Raw genomic sequence first — 16,125 nt, 5'->3', positions numbered from 1 at the left:
CTGTTCACCGTCCCCAAAAAGGACGGCCGGTTCAGGCCGGTGTTGGACCTCTCCACCTTGAACTTGTACCTTCACAGGTGCAAGTTCAAGATGGAAACCCCTTCGTCGGTCCGGTTGGCCATCCGGCCAAACGATTGGGCCATGTCTGGGACCTCCAGGATGCTTACTTCCACATCCTGGTGGCCCCGGGGTACCGACATCTGCTCCGGTTCGTTTGGGAGGGCACAGTGTTCGAGTTTCGGGCCCTCCCATTCGGCCTGTCCTTGGCCCCTCTGATTTTCAACGGGGACAACAACACCACATGCTTAGCTTACCTTCGCCACCAGGGGGGCACCAATTCTCGGTCCCTCTCCCTGTTGGCGGAGGAGATTCTGCTCTGGTGCCAGACCAATCAGGTCCGGATGTCAGTCCAGTTCGTTCCGGGGAAACTGAACGCCCTGGCCGACATTCTCAGTCGGGGCGATCAGGTTCTCTCCACAGAATGGACCATCGCTCACAACGTTCTACAGCGTCTGTGGGCAAGGTGGGACCGTCCTCTGATCGATCGGTTCACAACTCGATTCAGCGCTCGGCTTCCCAGGTACGTCAGCCCCTTTCGAGACATGAATGCGTTCCACTTGGACGCATTCACTCTCTTGTGGAGGCTCCTCGATGCTTACGCCTATCCCCCGACATCTCTGATTCCGAGGGTGCTGGCAAAATATCTGCAGGAACGACCAAGACTGATTTTGGTCGCGCCTTACTGGCCAACAGCTCCGTGGTTTCCAGATCTTCGCGGTCTCACCCACGTAGACCCTCTACCTCTGGATCTGGACGGGGGAGGTCTGCTCCAGCCTCGATCATGCCTCCCTCATCCACGTCCAGAGAGTCTGTGCTTGACCGCATGGCTCTTGTGCGCTCCAAACTGCTTGCACTAGGATTGCACAAGAGTTCAGTAGAGTTTTCCTTGAACGCTAAGAGGCGATCAACTAATCAGCTCTACGACTTACGCTGGAGAGCTTGGGCCACCTTCGCCTTGTCCAAGGGGATAAAGCCGCTTTATCCCTCAACACAGGACTTGGCCAACTTCCTGGTGGAAGTGTATCAAAAGAAGAGTCTTTCTTCTAAGACTCTTCTTGGATACAGATCTGCCATCGCTTCCACGATTGCGGCCGCTACTGGTCGCAGATCTGAACACTTGATCAGGTCCTCCCTCATCGCTAATGTCCTTTCGGGTATTAGCAATGCAGCGGTGTCTAAACCTCGGGTTTCATTTCCCAAGGGGGATGTCTTTCTGGTCCTCAAACTCCTGCGTAGCAATGAGTTTGAACCCCTGGCAGGCATCAGTATCAAGTTGCTGATTTTTAAGACTAATTGTTCCTCATCGCTTTAGCCACTTGCCGTAGACTCAGTGGTATTCAAGCTTTGAGTGGCCTGGACTTTGACATTGAGTTCACCACACAGCAGTGGTTGCCAGCATGGTCACGTCAGTCTAAGATATGTTTCTTGGGTATATTTTCTTTTACGGTAGTACTGTTCGAAAATTGCCTGGGTATCTTAATCCTTGGATTTAAGTGATTTTGATTAAGGAGTTTAATACTCTACATATCACCCTCACACCACTCTGGTATTCTGTGCAAGAATAGTACTGTCGAGGTAAGTGTTATATTGACTGTCTTGCACATTATCTATTATAGGCCGAAAAAATTGGACAAAACGCTGAGTGGGTACAATTATCTCCCATAACCATGCGCCACCGTGGATCCCAAGCACTGTCCGAGTGCTTCCCCCTTACAGGATGTAGGTGGCGCGTCCTCTTTCTTTATGAGCTGCAGACCCTCAAAAAGCCCATAACATATCAAGAGGGGAGGCGGGAGGGAAACTCTAATAGTACTGTCTCGGTAAGTATCATATAGACAGTAGGCTTAAAAAGAAGCCTTACAGTTTAGTCCATGCACGGCTCGTATAATGTAGTTGTATCATGTTCGGTCTGGAATATTCTCGAGATTGAGTATTTACTATATATGCCAGCGCGATTTGTATGTAAAAAAAGCTTCTATTTGAGTTCTGCTACGTTGTGCAGTTGTATGTATTGAATGCTGAATAAATCCTCGAACTCAATTTGACGAGTTGTTTTCTGTTGCTGCGAAGACGGGCGACGTAGAATAAAAGAACACAACTATACGACATTTGAGAACTTGTGGCAATCTCAAGTGTCGTGTAACAATTGGGGGCCAAGCCGGGATCTACGTTTAACGCCAAGGGTTTTCCAGCAACAAGGACTAGTGTCAAGACAGTCACAGGAGGTAGCCATCAATCGGGTGTATCCTGAGGGATCAGTATTGAGACTACGGAACCGTGGATTCGGTGTGACTGGTGAAGAGTTTGGTAATCGCCGCAGCTCGGTACGGTGAGCGACGCCGGAGTGTATCGGGATTACAGAGGTTAGCTGCCGTTTGGACGAGACGGACTTCGTCGCGGAGCTAGTGCATTAATACTACGAAATACGACTGGGGTACGTCGTGTACGTATCGTGAGCGTGAAGAAAGACAAGCGCAACGTGAGCGTGAAGAAAGAGAAGCACAGCGTGAAGAAAGGCAGTTGGAGCTGAAACGCTTAGAGCTCCAAATAAAAATGGAGATGAAGCGCTTAGAGCTTCAGACAGAAATGGTGCGTGTTCAAACTGAGCATGAGGCACCACGCCAAAGAGATAACCAGCAGCGAATGTTACACAGGGCACCGAAACTTCCAGCATTCGCTGACGGGAAGGACCAGATCGACTGCTACCTTGCAAGATTCGAGAGGTTCGCTGAGAGTGCTAGATGGCAGCGCGACGACTGGGCGATTCTACTCAGCGCACATTTGACTGGGGCAGCACTTGAGGTCTACGCTAGACTCTCAAACGATGACGCCAGAGACTATGATGTACTGAAGGAAGCTCTGTTGCGTTGCTACAACTTCACTGAAAGGGGCTACCGTCAACGCTTCCGCGAATGCCAGCCATTGTCTGGAGAGACACCGAGCCAGTTTGTGGAGCGCCTGTCGTCATACCTGCAGAAGTGGGTGGAGTTATCAGGTGAAGAGCAGTCATACGAGAGTCTGCGGGACTTGATCGTGAAGGAGCAGTTCCTTAATGCCTGCCCGAAGGACCTGGCGACCCGCTTAGAAGAGCAAAAACTGCGGGGTTTGAAGGACATTACTGATGCTGCTGAGCGTTATCTCATTGCTCATGGAAGGACCCTGGGGACGTCAAAGTCATCGAAACCTTTCCAGAAGAGCGGGAACCAGGGAAACCAACCTGCCAAGGGACAAACTGAGTCCGCACCATCATCCAATGAAGGGCAGAACATAACGTGTTTCCATTGCAATGCCAAGGGCCACCGAGTCGCCAACTGTCCCCAAAAGAAAAATAACGGACATGTCAATGACAAAGCGCAAGAACATCGACGGAGATATTACGACAACAAGAGGCAAACGAGTGGCTCGAACCAACAAGTATGTGCGAGCAGCGTCATACTACCAAGGGCTGCCGAGCAAGTGGATACACCATCGGACGTGGAAGAATGTCTATCTGATGGCCAGCTTCTACTCGCCAATGGCAAGTCAATCTCTGTCGTCGCCAGCGCAGCTGTGTCAGTGTCGAACATGCCCGTGTCGAAGGGATTTGTTGAGAAGCAGGAAGTGACTGTTCTCAGAGATTCGGGCTGCAATGGAGTCATTGTCAAAGAGGATCTGGTGCCAACAGAGAAGTTCACTGGTGACTTCAAGTGGACGCTCATGGCTGACAGCAAATGCGTGAAGGCACCAGTGGTAAAAATCCAGATCGATACTCCATACTTCACCGGAGAAGTTGAGGCCGTCTGCCTGAAGAAGCCCTTGTACGATCTATTAATTGGGAACATTGGGGGTGCAAGACGTCCTGATGACCCTGATGTCGAATGGAGAATGGGCGCAGCTCAGCCTGCTGTTGAGGAGGAAGACCCACTGCCATTCGCGAATGAAGATATCAGCGAACTGTTACGAGATGACAGAGCAACTGTGCATCGCCGTGACCAGCCGCAGGTTGTAAGCGCTGTGACGACCAGAGCCCAGGCGAAGAAGGACAAAACTACGCCACTCAGGGTCACCAACAGTTCTGCAACTGCTGTCGTGGACAGGGATCGGCTGATTCAGCTACAGGAAGCTGATTCGACCTTAACAAAGTACAGGAGTCGTCCTGTCAAGGAGATGACTAAGGGCGAAGGCACTGTGCAGTTTGAAGTGAAGGCCAAGATTCTGTACAGAGTGTTCCAGCACGCGAGAGTCAACGGTGGGAAGCCATTACGTCAAGTTCTGGTGCCTCAACCACTTAGGCGCCAGGTGATGGAGGTGGCCCACGACTCTATAATGGGAGGTCACCTGGGGGTCAAGAAGACATCGGACAGAATCCAGGCTGCGTTTTACTGGCCAGGACTGCATGCAGATGTGACTCGATTCTGCCGATCGTGCGATATTTGCCAGAAAACCATACCTCGAGGAAGGGTCCCGAAAGTGCCGTTGCAGAAGATGCCTTTGATCGACCGACCTTTCAAGAGGGTGGCCATTGACCTCATCGGCGAGATCAAACCGCCAAGTGAAGCGGGTCATTGTTGGGTACTGACCCTGGTAGACTATGCAACCAGGTACCCAGAAGCCGTGCCTCTGAAGAAAATTGACACCGAGACTGTTGCCGAGGCACTTGTGGACATTTTCAGCAGAATTGGGGTTCCTGAAGAAATCCTCACAGACCTGGGGACACAGTTTGTCTCTGAATGCATGGAAGAGGTCAACAGGCTGCTGAGCATTCGTCACTTGACTACGACACCCTATCACCCGATGTGCAATGGGCTGGTCGAAAAATTCAATGCGACGTTGAAGTCCACGCTGAAGAAACTATGCAGTGAGCAGCCAAGGCAGTGGCATCGCTACATCAATGCCTTGCTGTTTGCATACAGGGAGGTGCCACAAGAGTCCACTGGATTCTCCCCGTTCGAGCTGATGTACGGGCGGACCGTGAGAGGCCCGATGCAGATACTAAAGGAATTGTGGACGAAAGATGTGGACACACCTGAAGTGAAGAACAGTTACCAGTACGTGTTCGAGTTGCGAGAGAAACTGGAGGAGACTCTCGAGATTGCGAGAGAAAACTTGAGAAAGTCTCAGGATAGTGGAAAGCACTACTACGACCGCAAAGCCGTAAACAGGAAGTTTACACCAGGTAACAAAGTGCTGATACTGCTTCCCACTGATCACAACAAACTACTGATGCAGTGGAAAGGCCCATACGAGGTTGAGGCCGTGGTAGGGATCAACGACTACAAGGTGAATGTCGGCAGGAAGTCCAAGATCTACCACGCTAACCTCCTGAAACTGTATGTGGAGAGACCTCCGGAAGCAGTACAGGTCGCAGCAAGTGTGGAAGAACCAGCCGAACTAGACGAGTTCGATGGTGAGGAACTTCTGGAGTTGGGAGACCTCCACAAGAAAGAGGGAGTGGATGACGTCAAGTTAGGACCTGACCTGACAGAAGACCAGCAGAAGGAGCTGCATGATTTTATGGGCGACTTCACCCATAGGTTCTCTGATGTTCCAGGCTCTACGTCCTTGGTCGAACATGAAGTCCACCTCACATCTGACGTTCCTGTTCGCTCAAAACCATACCCTATCCCGTTTCAGGCTCGGGAATCCTTGAAGAAGGACATCGACAACATGTTGAAGATGGGGGTCATCCGTGAATCATCATCCCCTTACTCATCTCCCGTTGTTGTTGTCAAGAAGAAAGACGGCACAAACAGGGTATGCATTGACTTTAGGAAAGTGAATAAGATCACCGTGTTTGATCCTGAACCAATGCCGACGGCAACTGATCTATTCCGACAGTTAACCGGCAGTAAGATCTTCTCAAAGATCGATCTCAGCAAGGGATATTGGCAGATTCCTGTGCGCGAAGAGGACATACCAAAGACCGCCTTTGCAACTCCAGACGGAACGTATGAGTGCCTGCGGATGCCTTTTGGCATGGTGAACAGTGGTGCTACCCTGAAGAGGGGAATGCGAAAAATGCTCAAAGGAATGAAGAATGTTGTGTACTACTGGGATGATCTGCTAGTCCACACGGAGACCTTTGCGGAGCATCTGGAGACTTTGAGGGAACTGTTTTCCCGCCTGACAAAAGCTAATCTGACCGTGAGACCCAGCAAGTGCATTTTGGGGACCGACAACGTTGACTTTATAGGTCATTCACTGAAGGAAGGTCAAAAGGGGCTTTTGTTGGAAAACGTCACCAAGATCCTCAATGCGCCACGTCCTGAAACCAAGAAGCAGGTGCGATCCTTCCTTGGATTGGCTGGGTACTACAGAGAGTTCATTCCAAACTTCGCCGCCATAACGGCGCCTTTGTCGGACATGACCCGAAAAGGATGCCCCAACCGAATACTCTGGGGACCAGCTCAGGAGAAGGCATACCAGACCGTGCGCGACCTGATGTCACGAGACCCGGTGCTACGCCTTCCTGATACTGCCAAAGAGTTCATCTTGCGTACAGACGCATCGGACGAAGGGATCGGCGCCATGCTGATGCAAGAGCATGGAGGTAAACCATTTCCGGTCAGCTATGCCAGCAAGAAGCTGTCAGGAGCTGAGAAGAACTACTCGACCATGGAGAAAGAGTGTTTAGCCATCGTGTGGGGAATCAAGAAATTTGAACTCTACCTCCAAGGGGTGAAATTCGTGCTTCAGACTGATCACAAACCCCTCACCTACTTGAACTCTGCGAAGTTTGTGAATAATCGTATCATGAGGTGGGTGATGTACTTGCAGAACTTTGATATGCGAGTGGAATCGATCAAAGGTTCAGACAATGTTGGAGCAGATTTTCTCAGCCGAGTATGTGATTAAAACTGTGTTCATTCTCCAACAGACTAATGTACATACCTGGATTTCAATCTGTTATGTATACATAATATGTGTACAGGTAGCGTTTCAATGATTGAAAGAAATTAGGTAAATTTCTTCTGGTGTTGGGGGTAATGTTAGGAAACGCTACCGTTGCTGAGCTTTGGTTCAGTTTTGTGTGTTGCATGTAGTTGACTTATTTGTACTTTGTGGGAAAGTACCGATATCATATTTTGTAAACACAATATTTATGCTTGGACGAGAATGCAGGTGAACTTTCTAGTCCTGTCAAAACAAGTTGTTTACCATGCTGTTTTAGTCGTGAGTTCGTGGCGTTCGTTCGGATTAAGTGCGTCGGCGCTTTTTGATGTACGTCATAGAGAATGTCGCTAGTTTAGTCCATGCACGGCTCGTATAATGTAGTTGTATCATGTTCGGTCTGGAATATTCTCGAGATTGAGTATTTACTATATATGCCAGCGCGATTTGTATGTAAAAAAAGCTTCTATTTGAGTTCTGCTACGTTGTGCAGTTGTATGTATTGAATGCTGAATAAATCCTCGAACTCAATTTGACGAGTTGTTTATGTTGCTGCGAAGACGGGCGACGTAGAATAAAAGAACACAACTATACGACATTTGAGAACTTGTGGCAATCTCAAGTGTCGTGTAACACAATATGAGGCTTATATCGCGCGTATTCCGTGGGTACAGTTCTAAGCGCAGGGATTTATTTTTTTATTTTTTTTATTTTATGCAATTTATATCGCGCACATATTCAAGGCGCAGGGATTTATTTATGCCGTGTGAGATGGAATTTTTTTTACACAATACATCACGCATTCACATCGGCCAGCAGATCGCAGCCATTTCAGCGCATATCCTCCTTTTCACGGCCTATTATTCCAAGTCACACGGGTATTTTGGTGGACATTGTTATCTATGCCTAATACAATTTTGCCAGGAAAGACCCTTTTGTCAATCGTGGGATCTTTAACGTGCACACCCCAATGTAGTGTACAACGAAGGGACCTCGGTTTTTCGTCTCATCCGGAAAGACTAGCACTTGAACCCACCACCTAGGTTAGGAAAGGGGGGAGAAAATTGCTAACGCCCTGACCCAGGGTCGAACTCGCAACCTCTCGCTTCCGAGCGCAAGTGCGTTACCACTCGGCCACCCAGACCTTGTGTGTATGGAGGAGGGAGAGATAATGTGTGTGTCTAATGGGAGGAAGGAGTTGGAGGGGGGGGGGAGGGGGGGGGTTTAAATGTGTAGGTTGGGAAGGATGAGGGTGTGTTTGGTTGTCTCGAAGTTACAGTGAGAGGGAGAGAGAGAAAGAAAATGCATGGGTGGGATTCTTCCGGTATATGCCAGAAATCTGGATTCGTAATGTCTGGTGACGTTTTTTTGGTTGTTAATTATACAAATCCTTCAGCGTCTGGGGACCCCCAGACCCCCCCCCTTAACATTCTTCAGGATTCATTACATTTTTCAGTCCCACCCATGAAAATGTGTGCATGTATGCCTGTGGGTGTACCTGAGAATGGATGCGTATGTGTACATGTGTTTGTGTTTATGTGTATACATGTACATTTGTGTGTGTGTGTGTGCCAGTTTTTTTGAGTACCATCTGATTCATGTGTACATATATATATATATATATACCTTTCATTTCATAATCATCACAATAATTTTCTTCTCTCTTTTAGACATCAGCGAATTTGTATTCCTGGGCCTTTTCCTCTGTGAGATGCTGATCAAAATGTACGGACTTGGTCTCCGCTTGTACTTCCAATCTTCCTTCAACATATTTGACTGTCTTGTAAGTATTTGAGTGTTACATAATATTTGACTGTCTTATATGTATTTGAGTGGTACGACTTGTGGCCTTTGCAGCCTTATGCACAACAGCCCTCAATCAATCAATCAATATGAGGCTTATATCGCGCGTATTCCGTGGGTACATGCGGAGGAAGCATGCTGGGTATTTTCGTGTTTCTATAACCCACCGAACTCTGACATGGATTACAGGATCTTTTTCGTGCGCACTTGGTCTTGTGCTTGCGTGTACACACGGGGGTTGTTCGGACACCGAGGAGAGTCTGCACACAAAGTTGACTCTGAGAAATAAATCTCTCGCCGAACGTGGGGACGAACTCACGCTGACAGCGGCCAACTGGATACAAATCCAGCGCGCTACCGACTGAGCTACATCCCCGCCCCAAAAATCTGATCAAATCAGGTCTTAAAATGGAGGTAACTTTATGTCACGTTTCATAGATCACAAAAGGTGATTATGAACGGTCAATTACTGCTAACTGACTATCCACACCACGATCCACTCTCGCAGTCACACAACAAAGATAGAATCAACAAAATTATAAGTTTCAGACGCCTGTTTGTATACTATCTCGCCACCTCCCTCGAGACTTCACTCCAAAAGATGTTTTACGTTCAAAACGTAAAAAGGGGGTCACTGACAAAAATGCCAGTTAAAGTTTAGTAAATGATAATAACACGCTGAACCCGTGTAAAGACAGGAAATATAGCTGTTATGCCAAAGCGCTGGTTAAATGCAGTTGTCACAACCCACGTCGTCACCACTCAAATATAATCACAAATAGTAAAAGATGACTTGGTGGTAAAAGGGCGCAATGGCACGGTACACTTAGCTTTTAGTTACGGAGTGGGCGACCCGTAAATAGTCCTTCCCCACTACTGCTTCGTTGATTGGAGTGCCGGCTGGCGTGGAACGAAGCAGGGAATCGTGGGGAAATCGGGCGCCTCACTCAGCTGCTGAAGACAACGGGTGGTCGTGTAGGTGACATCACTGCCTGCCGGAAGACCCCTGCTGACGGTGACGTCCTCACCGGTTATCCCAGCAGCAGCAACAGCATACAGCATACAGCACAACGCCAGGTTACAGCATACAGCTCCGCGAAGATAAGTCGGTGGATATAAGTTCCGCTGAATCCCGCGAAGCTGAGTCGATATACGATGAGTAGGCTGCAACAAAAAGCATCGGTGCACTAAACATGCCACGCAACCCTTCACCCTGCACCTTCAAACATGTCACCTTTACATATTTCATCGAGCACGTGGCCTGCACAAACGAACTTTTAAAACAACAAATCAGCTAGTAGTTTCCTTCCTTTTCTCCATATCTGCAAAAACCATATACAGATTATACTTTTAGCGTCGCAAAGAGCATATCATGCGCTAACCTGGAAAGAACAACAGAGTATTTCATTCCACAAACATTGACTCGTCAAACAGTGTTTATAATAACGATTTATTACCTCAACAGCCTAATGAATGTAGCTCTCCTTAAGCGAATCCGCTTCCTTTGTATGGCTTCCGCCCGTCGACGAATTTACAGCCACACCCCTTGTGCTGAGCTTTTCTTCTGCGTTGAAATTCTCCAACGCTCAGCCAAGAAACACCTGACAACCTCGTCGTCAGAAACGTGTAATGCAGGGGGGGGGGGGGGGGGGGTGTGTGTGTGTCTGAAAAGGGGGATTGCAATTATGAATACATTTAACTGTTATCCTTTGTGTTGCAGGTGATAGTAGGTAGCATATTAGAAGTGATCTGGGCCATCTTCAAACCAGGCTCATCATTTGGCGTCAGTGTTCTGCGTGCTCTCAGACTTCTCAGGATTTTCAAAGTCACCAGGTGAGTTGAATTGTAGGTGTGCGATTCTGCTTTATTTCCTGTAATGAAAGGATACCCATGGGACCAGCCAAGAGTATCCCTTCGTTGTTGTTGCCCTTGCACGACAGGTTCAGTGTATATTTTGGTACAAAAAAAGTAGACAACGAAAAACAATAGGTGTCCTTCCATGTGAGGTGTCCTCTCTCCAGAGGGACCTGACATCACAGGTACCCTTGTAGATGATTATATCTTCTTGCAAAATGATACCTGTGATGAAAGGACATCATTTGGACAGGCCTATTAAGTGTCCCTGCATGGTAGGAGTTCTCTCTTGGCAGGTCAGATTTATTAACACTTTCTACCCCACCTACGTTGACGAAGTTTTTTTTAGCCGAGACTAGCAGCAGGTCGATCAGAATTGTAGTAACTGTGTAGAAACTGTGTATCAACACGATGGAATGCAGGCGTTAGATCGACGTTACAGGAAGCGACTGAAGTGACTGTGTGTACGGATATATCCGTACCAGGTCAAATAGAGTCATATGAGAGGGTACGGATATATATCCATACCTGGGAGACAATGAGTTAAGTGAAGGACCAGAACTGAAGTGTGTTATTTGTAAGTACCCTCTTATTCTTGGTACATGTACTATGGTGTGAATTTTTATTGCAGCTTGGTTGCAGGTTATTTAGCTACTGGTAATAACTTGGTTGGTACTATTCAGGAGTACAAATTTAAAGGGTAAAACAGAGAAGAAGAAAAACATTACTTCATTAATTTTCAAAATTGGGATAGGAGAGGATCTACTTTCTTCATCAAAATTGGCATGAACATTTTGGCAATTTTCAGAAGATTAGGGGAGTTTTTGCTGTCCCCTATTCCCCATGGAGAATAGTTCTGCTGAAATATTTTCTTCTTCTTCCTTGTCGTTCGCTCTGACAGGCACTTTGGTCCTTCTGAGTCTATCTGACATATGTTACTGGCACGGTTGGCCTAGTGGTAAGACGTCCGCCCCGTGATCGGGAGGTCGTGGGTTCGAACCCCGGCCGGGTCAAACCTAAGACTTTAAAATTGGCAATCTAGTGACTCAGCTCCGCCTGGCGTCTGGCATCATGGGGTTAGTGCTAGGACTGGTTGGTCCGGTGTCAGAATAATGTGACTGGGTGAGACATGAAGCCTGTGCTGCGACTTCTGTCTTGTGTGTGGCGCACGTTACATGTCAAAGCAGCACCGCCCTGATATGGCCCTTCGTGGTTGGCTGGGCGTTAAGCAAACAAACAAATCTGACATATGCTGCTGTCTTTCGAAGGGCCGTGGACCTTGTAGGAAATGTTAAATGTTGTCAAAGTTTTCGGCATTTTGAAAGAAATGTCATTTTCCCAACTGCCGACGCCAAACAAGACCCCCGATACAGATCTGATATTTCTTTATTCTTCAGCATTCCACGGTTGTGTCAACAGATCTGATACAATTGTTGCACTGTGTGATGTGCAGGTACTGGGCCAACATGCGTAACCTGGTGATCTCGTTGCTGAGCAGTATGCGTTCCATCCTCAGTCTGCTCTTCCTCCTCTTCCTCTTCATCCTCATCTTTGCCCTCCTCGGCATGCAGCTCTTTGGAGGAGAGTGAGTAACAGTTACACACTAACAGTGCATCGTGAAGTACAGAGTTTTTCATGTGTGATTGACTGTTCGGGTTGTCAACGAGGGATGGTTCGTGTGTGTGTGTGTGTCGTGTGTTTGTGTGTGTGTGTGTCGGCGTGCGCAACTGTTATGATTAAATCGTTGTGATTTGACAGTTAAGGTTGTCAGGACAGGCGAAAAGGAGATCTGTGAGTGTGTGTGTGCCCATATTTTTACCTTCATTAAGAACCCAAGAAACTCAACTCCACTGAGTTTTTCTCTTGGTTTGACAGACAATGACCTCCGAGCTCAGAGAAAAAGAATGTAAGGGACAGTTCAGGTGGCCAAGTCTGGAGGGATATCTGTGTGTGTGTGCATTATTTCTTGCTGTAGACTTTCAGCATGTTGAGCCACACCCCCTGCGGGTTAGGGGGAAGAATTTACCAGATGCTCCCCAGCATGTCGTAAGAGGCGACTAACGGATTCTGTTTCTCCTTTTACCCTTGTTAAGTGTTTCTTGTATAGAATATAGTCAATGTTTGTAAAGATTTTAGTCAAGCAGTATGTAAGAAATGTTAAGTCCTTTGTACTGGAAACTTGCATTCTCCCAGTAAGGTCATATATTGTACTACGTTGCAAGCCCCTGGAGCAATTTTTTGTTTAGTGCTTTTGTGAACAAGAAACAATTAACAAGTGGCTCTATCCCATCTCCCCCCTTTTCCCCGTCGCGATATAACCTTCGTGGTTGAAAACGACGTTAAACACCAAATAAAGAAAGAAAGAAAATGTTGAGGCGTCTATAGGAAGCTCTTTTAGTGTTACTGAAGTTTTGTCATTCACAGATGTTTACACTGCTGATGATATTTTGCAGAATGAACTTTGAAGATGGGCGTCCTTCCAGTCATTTTGACACCTTTCCCACTGCTCTGCTCACAGTATTCCAGGTAAGCATGTGCTTTATTTTTACCTGTTCTAACCATCTGGAGTTTAAAAAAAAAATTATCATAGTAGTCTGTCTGAGGCGTGGCTTGGCTTGGTTATGTTAATGTCTGGTGTCTGTATGTGTGCGCTTCCATATTCACAGAAATGACACTGTTACAATCCTATGGCCTAGCAGGTATTTTTTTAATCACTGTTGTGGTGCATCTGTGAAAAAGCTAATTTCTGGAAACAGAATCCCATAAAGTTGAATTATCGGTGAGACGGGCACAATGGCCTAGTGGATTCTTCTTCTTCTTCTGCGTTCGTGGGCTGAAACTCCCATGTGCACTTGTGTTTTTTGCACGAGTGGAATTTTACGTGTATGACCGTTTTTTACCCCGCCATTTAGGCAGCCATACGCCGTTTTCGGAGGAAGCATGCTGGGTATTTTCGTGTTTCTATAACCCACCGAACTCTGACATGGATTACAGGATCTTTTTCGTGCGCACTTGGTCTTGTGCTTGCGTGTACACACGGGGGTTGTTCGGACACCGAGGAGAGTCTGCACACAAAGTTGACTCTGAGAAATAAATCTCTCGCCGAACGTGGGGACGAACTCACGCTGACAGCGGCCAACTGGATACAAATCCAGCGCGCTACCGACTGAGCTACATCCCCGCCCCAGCCTAGTGGATAAGACGCCTGCCTCCCATGCAGAAGGTTGAGTGTTCGGATCCTGGACGCGCCTGGTGGGCTGCCAAATGGCAGGGTAAAACCGGTCATACATTAAAAACCTACTTGTCCACACACAAAAAAACCAGTGTATGTGGGAGATTCAGCCCATGAACGCGGAAGAAGAAGAAGATGAATTATCTATGTGGAATTTTTACCAAATAGTTGAGTATACCCTGTTTTGGGGGCCAAGAAGTTTTTCTCATGGCATTTTTACTATCCCAAGTCAATGTGCATTGTTTGTTGCTGCAGATTCTGACAGGCGAGGACTGGAACGAGGTGATGTACGCTGGCATCCTGGCTCACGGTGGGATACACAAGAGCGGCATGTTCTTCTGCTCCTACTTCATCGTGCTGGTGCTCTTCGGAAACTGTATCCTTTTCTTCTGCACATCGCTCGCTGTAGCATTTTTTGGGTTTCACTGGAAGAGGCTTTGTTAATCACTTAATGTCGGTCATTAATTTAAAACATGTTGTGTATTATAAGGACTTTTTGTTAATTTCAGTGCAAGATTGCTTCATCCCATACGATCTTTGAATACAGTGGAAGCCCCCCTTTTAATATATATAATACAGTTTTAAGACCTCCAAAACTTTGAGAAAATCAGGTCTTAAAAAGGAGAGTCTTAAAACGGGGGTAAATTGACAAAGGCTATGAACAAACAAAAAAACGCGGGTTAGGGGGAAGAATTTACCCGATGCTCCCCAGAGGCGACTAACGGATTCTGTTTCTCCTTTTACCCTTGTTAAGTGTTTCTTGTATAGAATATAGTCCATGTTTGTAAAGATTTTAGTCAGGCAGTATGTAAGAAATGTTAAGTCCTTTGTACTGGAAACTTGCATTCTCCCAGTAAGGTCATATATTGTACTACGTTGCAAGCCCCTGGAGCAATTTTTTGATTAGTGCTTTTGTGAACAAGAGACAATTAACAAGTGGCTCTATCCCATCCCCCCCCCCCCCCCCCCCCCCCCCTTTCCCCGTCGCGATATAACCTTCGTGGTTGAAAACGACGTTAAACACCAAATAAAGAAAGATATGAACAAAAAGTCTGAGAAAATCAGATCTTAAAAAGGAGAGAGTCTTAAAACGGGGATAAATTGACAAAGGTTATGAACAGAAAGTCTGAGAAAAGAGGGTCTTAAAAGGGAGGGAGTCTTAAATTGGGGGTTCTTAAAAGGGCGGTTCCATTGTACCAGATCTGTAGCATTTTAAGGGTTATACTGGAAGCAGCTTGGTTAAGGCCAGTCATTAATTTGAAACAACATATGATAGGTACTGCTTGTATTTTTTGACTTCTAGTGCATATATAGGACTCGGGGATGCACAATTTGGGGAGCGTTGCTGAGGGGCAGGATTCACACTTGCATTGAAATACAGTGGAACCCCCCAATTTAAGACTCCCTCCTTTTTAAGACCTTGTTTTCTCAGACTTTCTGTTCATAATCTCTGTAAAATTACCCCCGTTTTAAGACTCCCTCCTTTTTAAGACCTTGTTTTCTCAGACTTTCTGTTCATAATCTCTGTAAAATTACCCCCGTTTTAAGACTCCCTCCTTTTTAAGACCTGATTTTCTCAGACTTTTTTTGGTCTTAAAAGATGGGTTCCACTGTACTGGTTTAAACAATAACTGACGATCTCTGAAACAACGATTGTTGTTAAGAATGTTACATTGCAATAACATGAAAACCAAGATAACTGTGACCCTTGACGGAGCTTCCTAGACACACTGCTGAACGTGTTCTTGGCCATCGCCGTGGACAACCTGGCCAACGCCCAGGAACTGACCGCCGCAGAGGAGGAGCAGGAGGAAGAAGAAGCGGTAAATACACACTCTCTCTTCTCACTTTGTCAAAGGATACGTTTGTGTGTGTGTGTGCCGTGTGTGTGTGTGTGTGAGTGTGTGTATGTGGGAGTGTGTGTGTGTGAGAGAGGGAGAAAAGTGTGAGGGAACAAAAATAGAGTGTGAGAGAGGGAGAAAAGAGAGAATGTGTGTGAGAGTTTGAGTGTGTGTGAGAGAGAGAAAGAGAGAGTGTGAGAGAGAGAGAGTGCAAGTTTGTGTGAGAGAGTTTGTTGAAGAGAGTTTGTAAGAGAGTGCATGTGCGTGCATATGAGAGAGAGAGAGTGTGTGTAATTGTGTGTGTGGGAGAGTGAGCTTGTGTGTGTGTGAGAGAGAGAGTTGACCAGTGTGTTTGAGATAGAGTGTGTGCCTGTTAGGGAGAGAGAAAAAGTGTGTGTGTGAGAGAGAGAGAGAAAGAGTTAGTTGCGTATTGGTATTGTCACATTCCTTTAGGGATATGTTTTT

At 46.8% G+C, this 16,125-nt stretch overlaps 1 protein-coding gene across 1 annotated transcript in view; it reads left to right on the top strand.

Annotated features, from left to right (window-relative positions):
- The window catches only part of LOC138948652 (voltage-dependent calcium channel type A subunit alpha-1-like), a 71,375-nt gene that overhangs the window by 41,563 nt on the left and 13,687 nt on the right, over positions 1-16,125 (top strand). The window contains exons 10-15 of the mRNA XM_070320228.1: positions 8,601-8,713; positions 10,454-10,566; positions 12,041-12,172; positions 13,041-13,113; positions 14,075-14,195; positions 15,545-15,642. Coding sequence (XP_070176329.1) covers positions 8,601-8,713; positions 10,454-10,566; positions 12,041-12,172; positions 13,041-13,113; positions 14,075-14,195; positions 15,545-15,642 — 650 coding nt within the window. The remainder of the gene's footprint in view (positions 1-8,600; positions 8,714-10,453; positions 10,567-12,040; positions 12,173-13,040; positions 13,114-14,074; positions 14,196-15,544; positions 15,643-16,125) is intronic.

This window comes from Littorina saxatilis, linkage group LG15 (genome assembly GCF_037325665.1).
Source record: "Littorina saxatilis isolate snail1 linkage group LG15, US_GU_Lsax_2.0, whole genome shotgun sequence".
NCBI lineage: Eukaryota > Metazoa > Mollusca > Gastropoda > Littorinimorpha > Littorinidae > Littorina > Littorina saxatilis.
The sequence above is the reverse complement of the archived record's forward strand: the minus strand, read 5'-3'. Positions and strand labels throughout refer to the sequence as shown.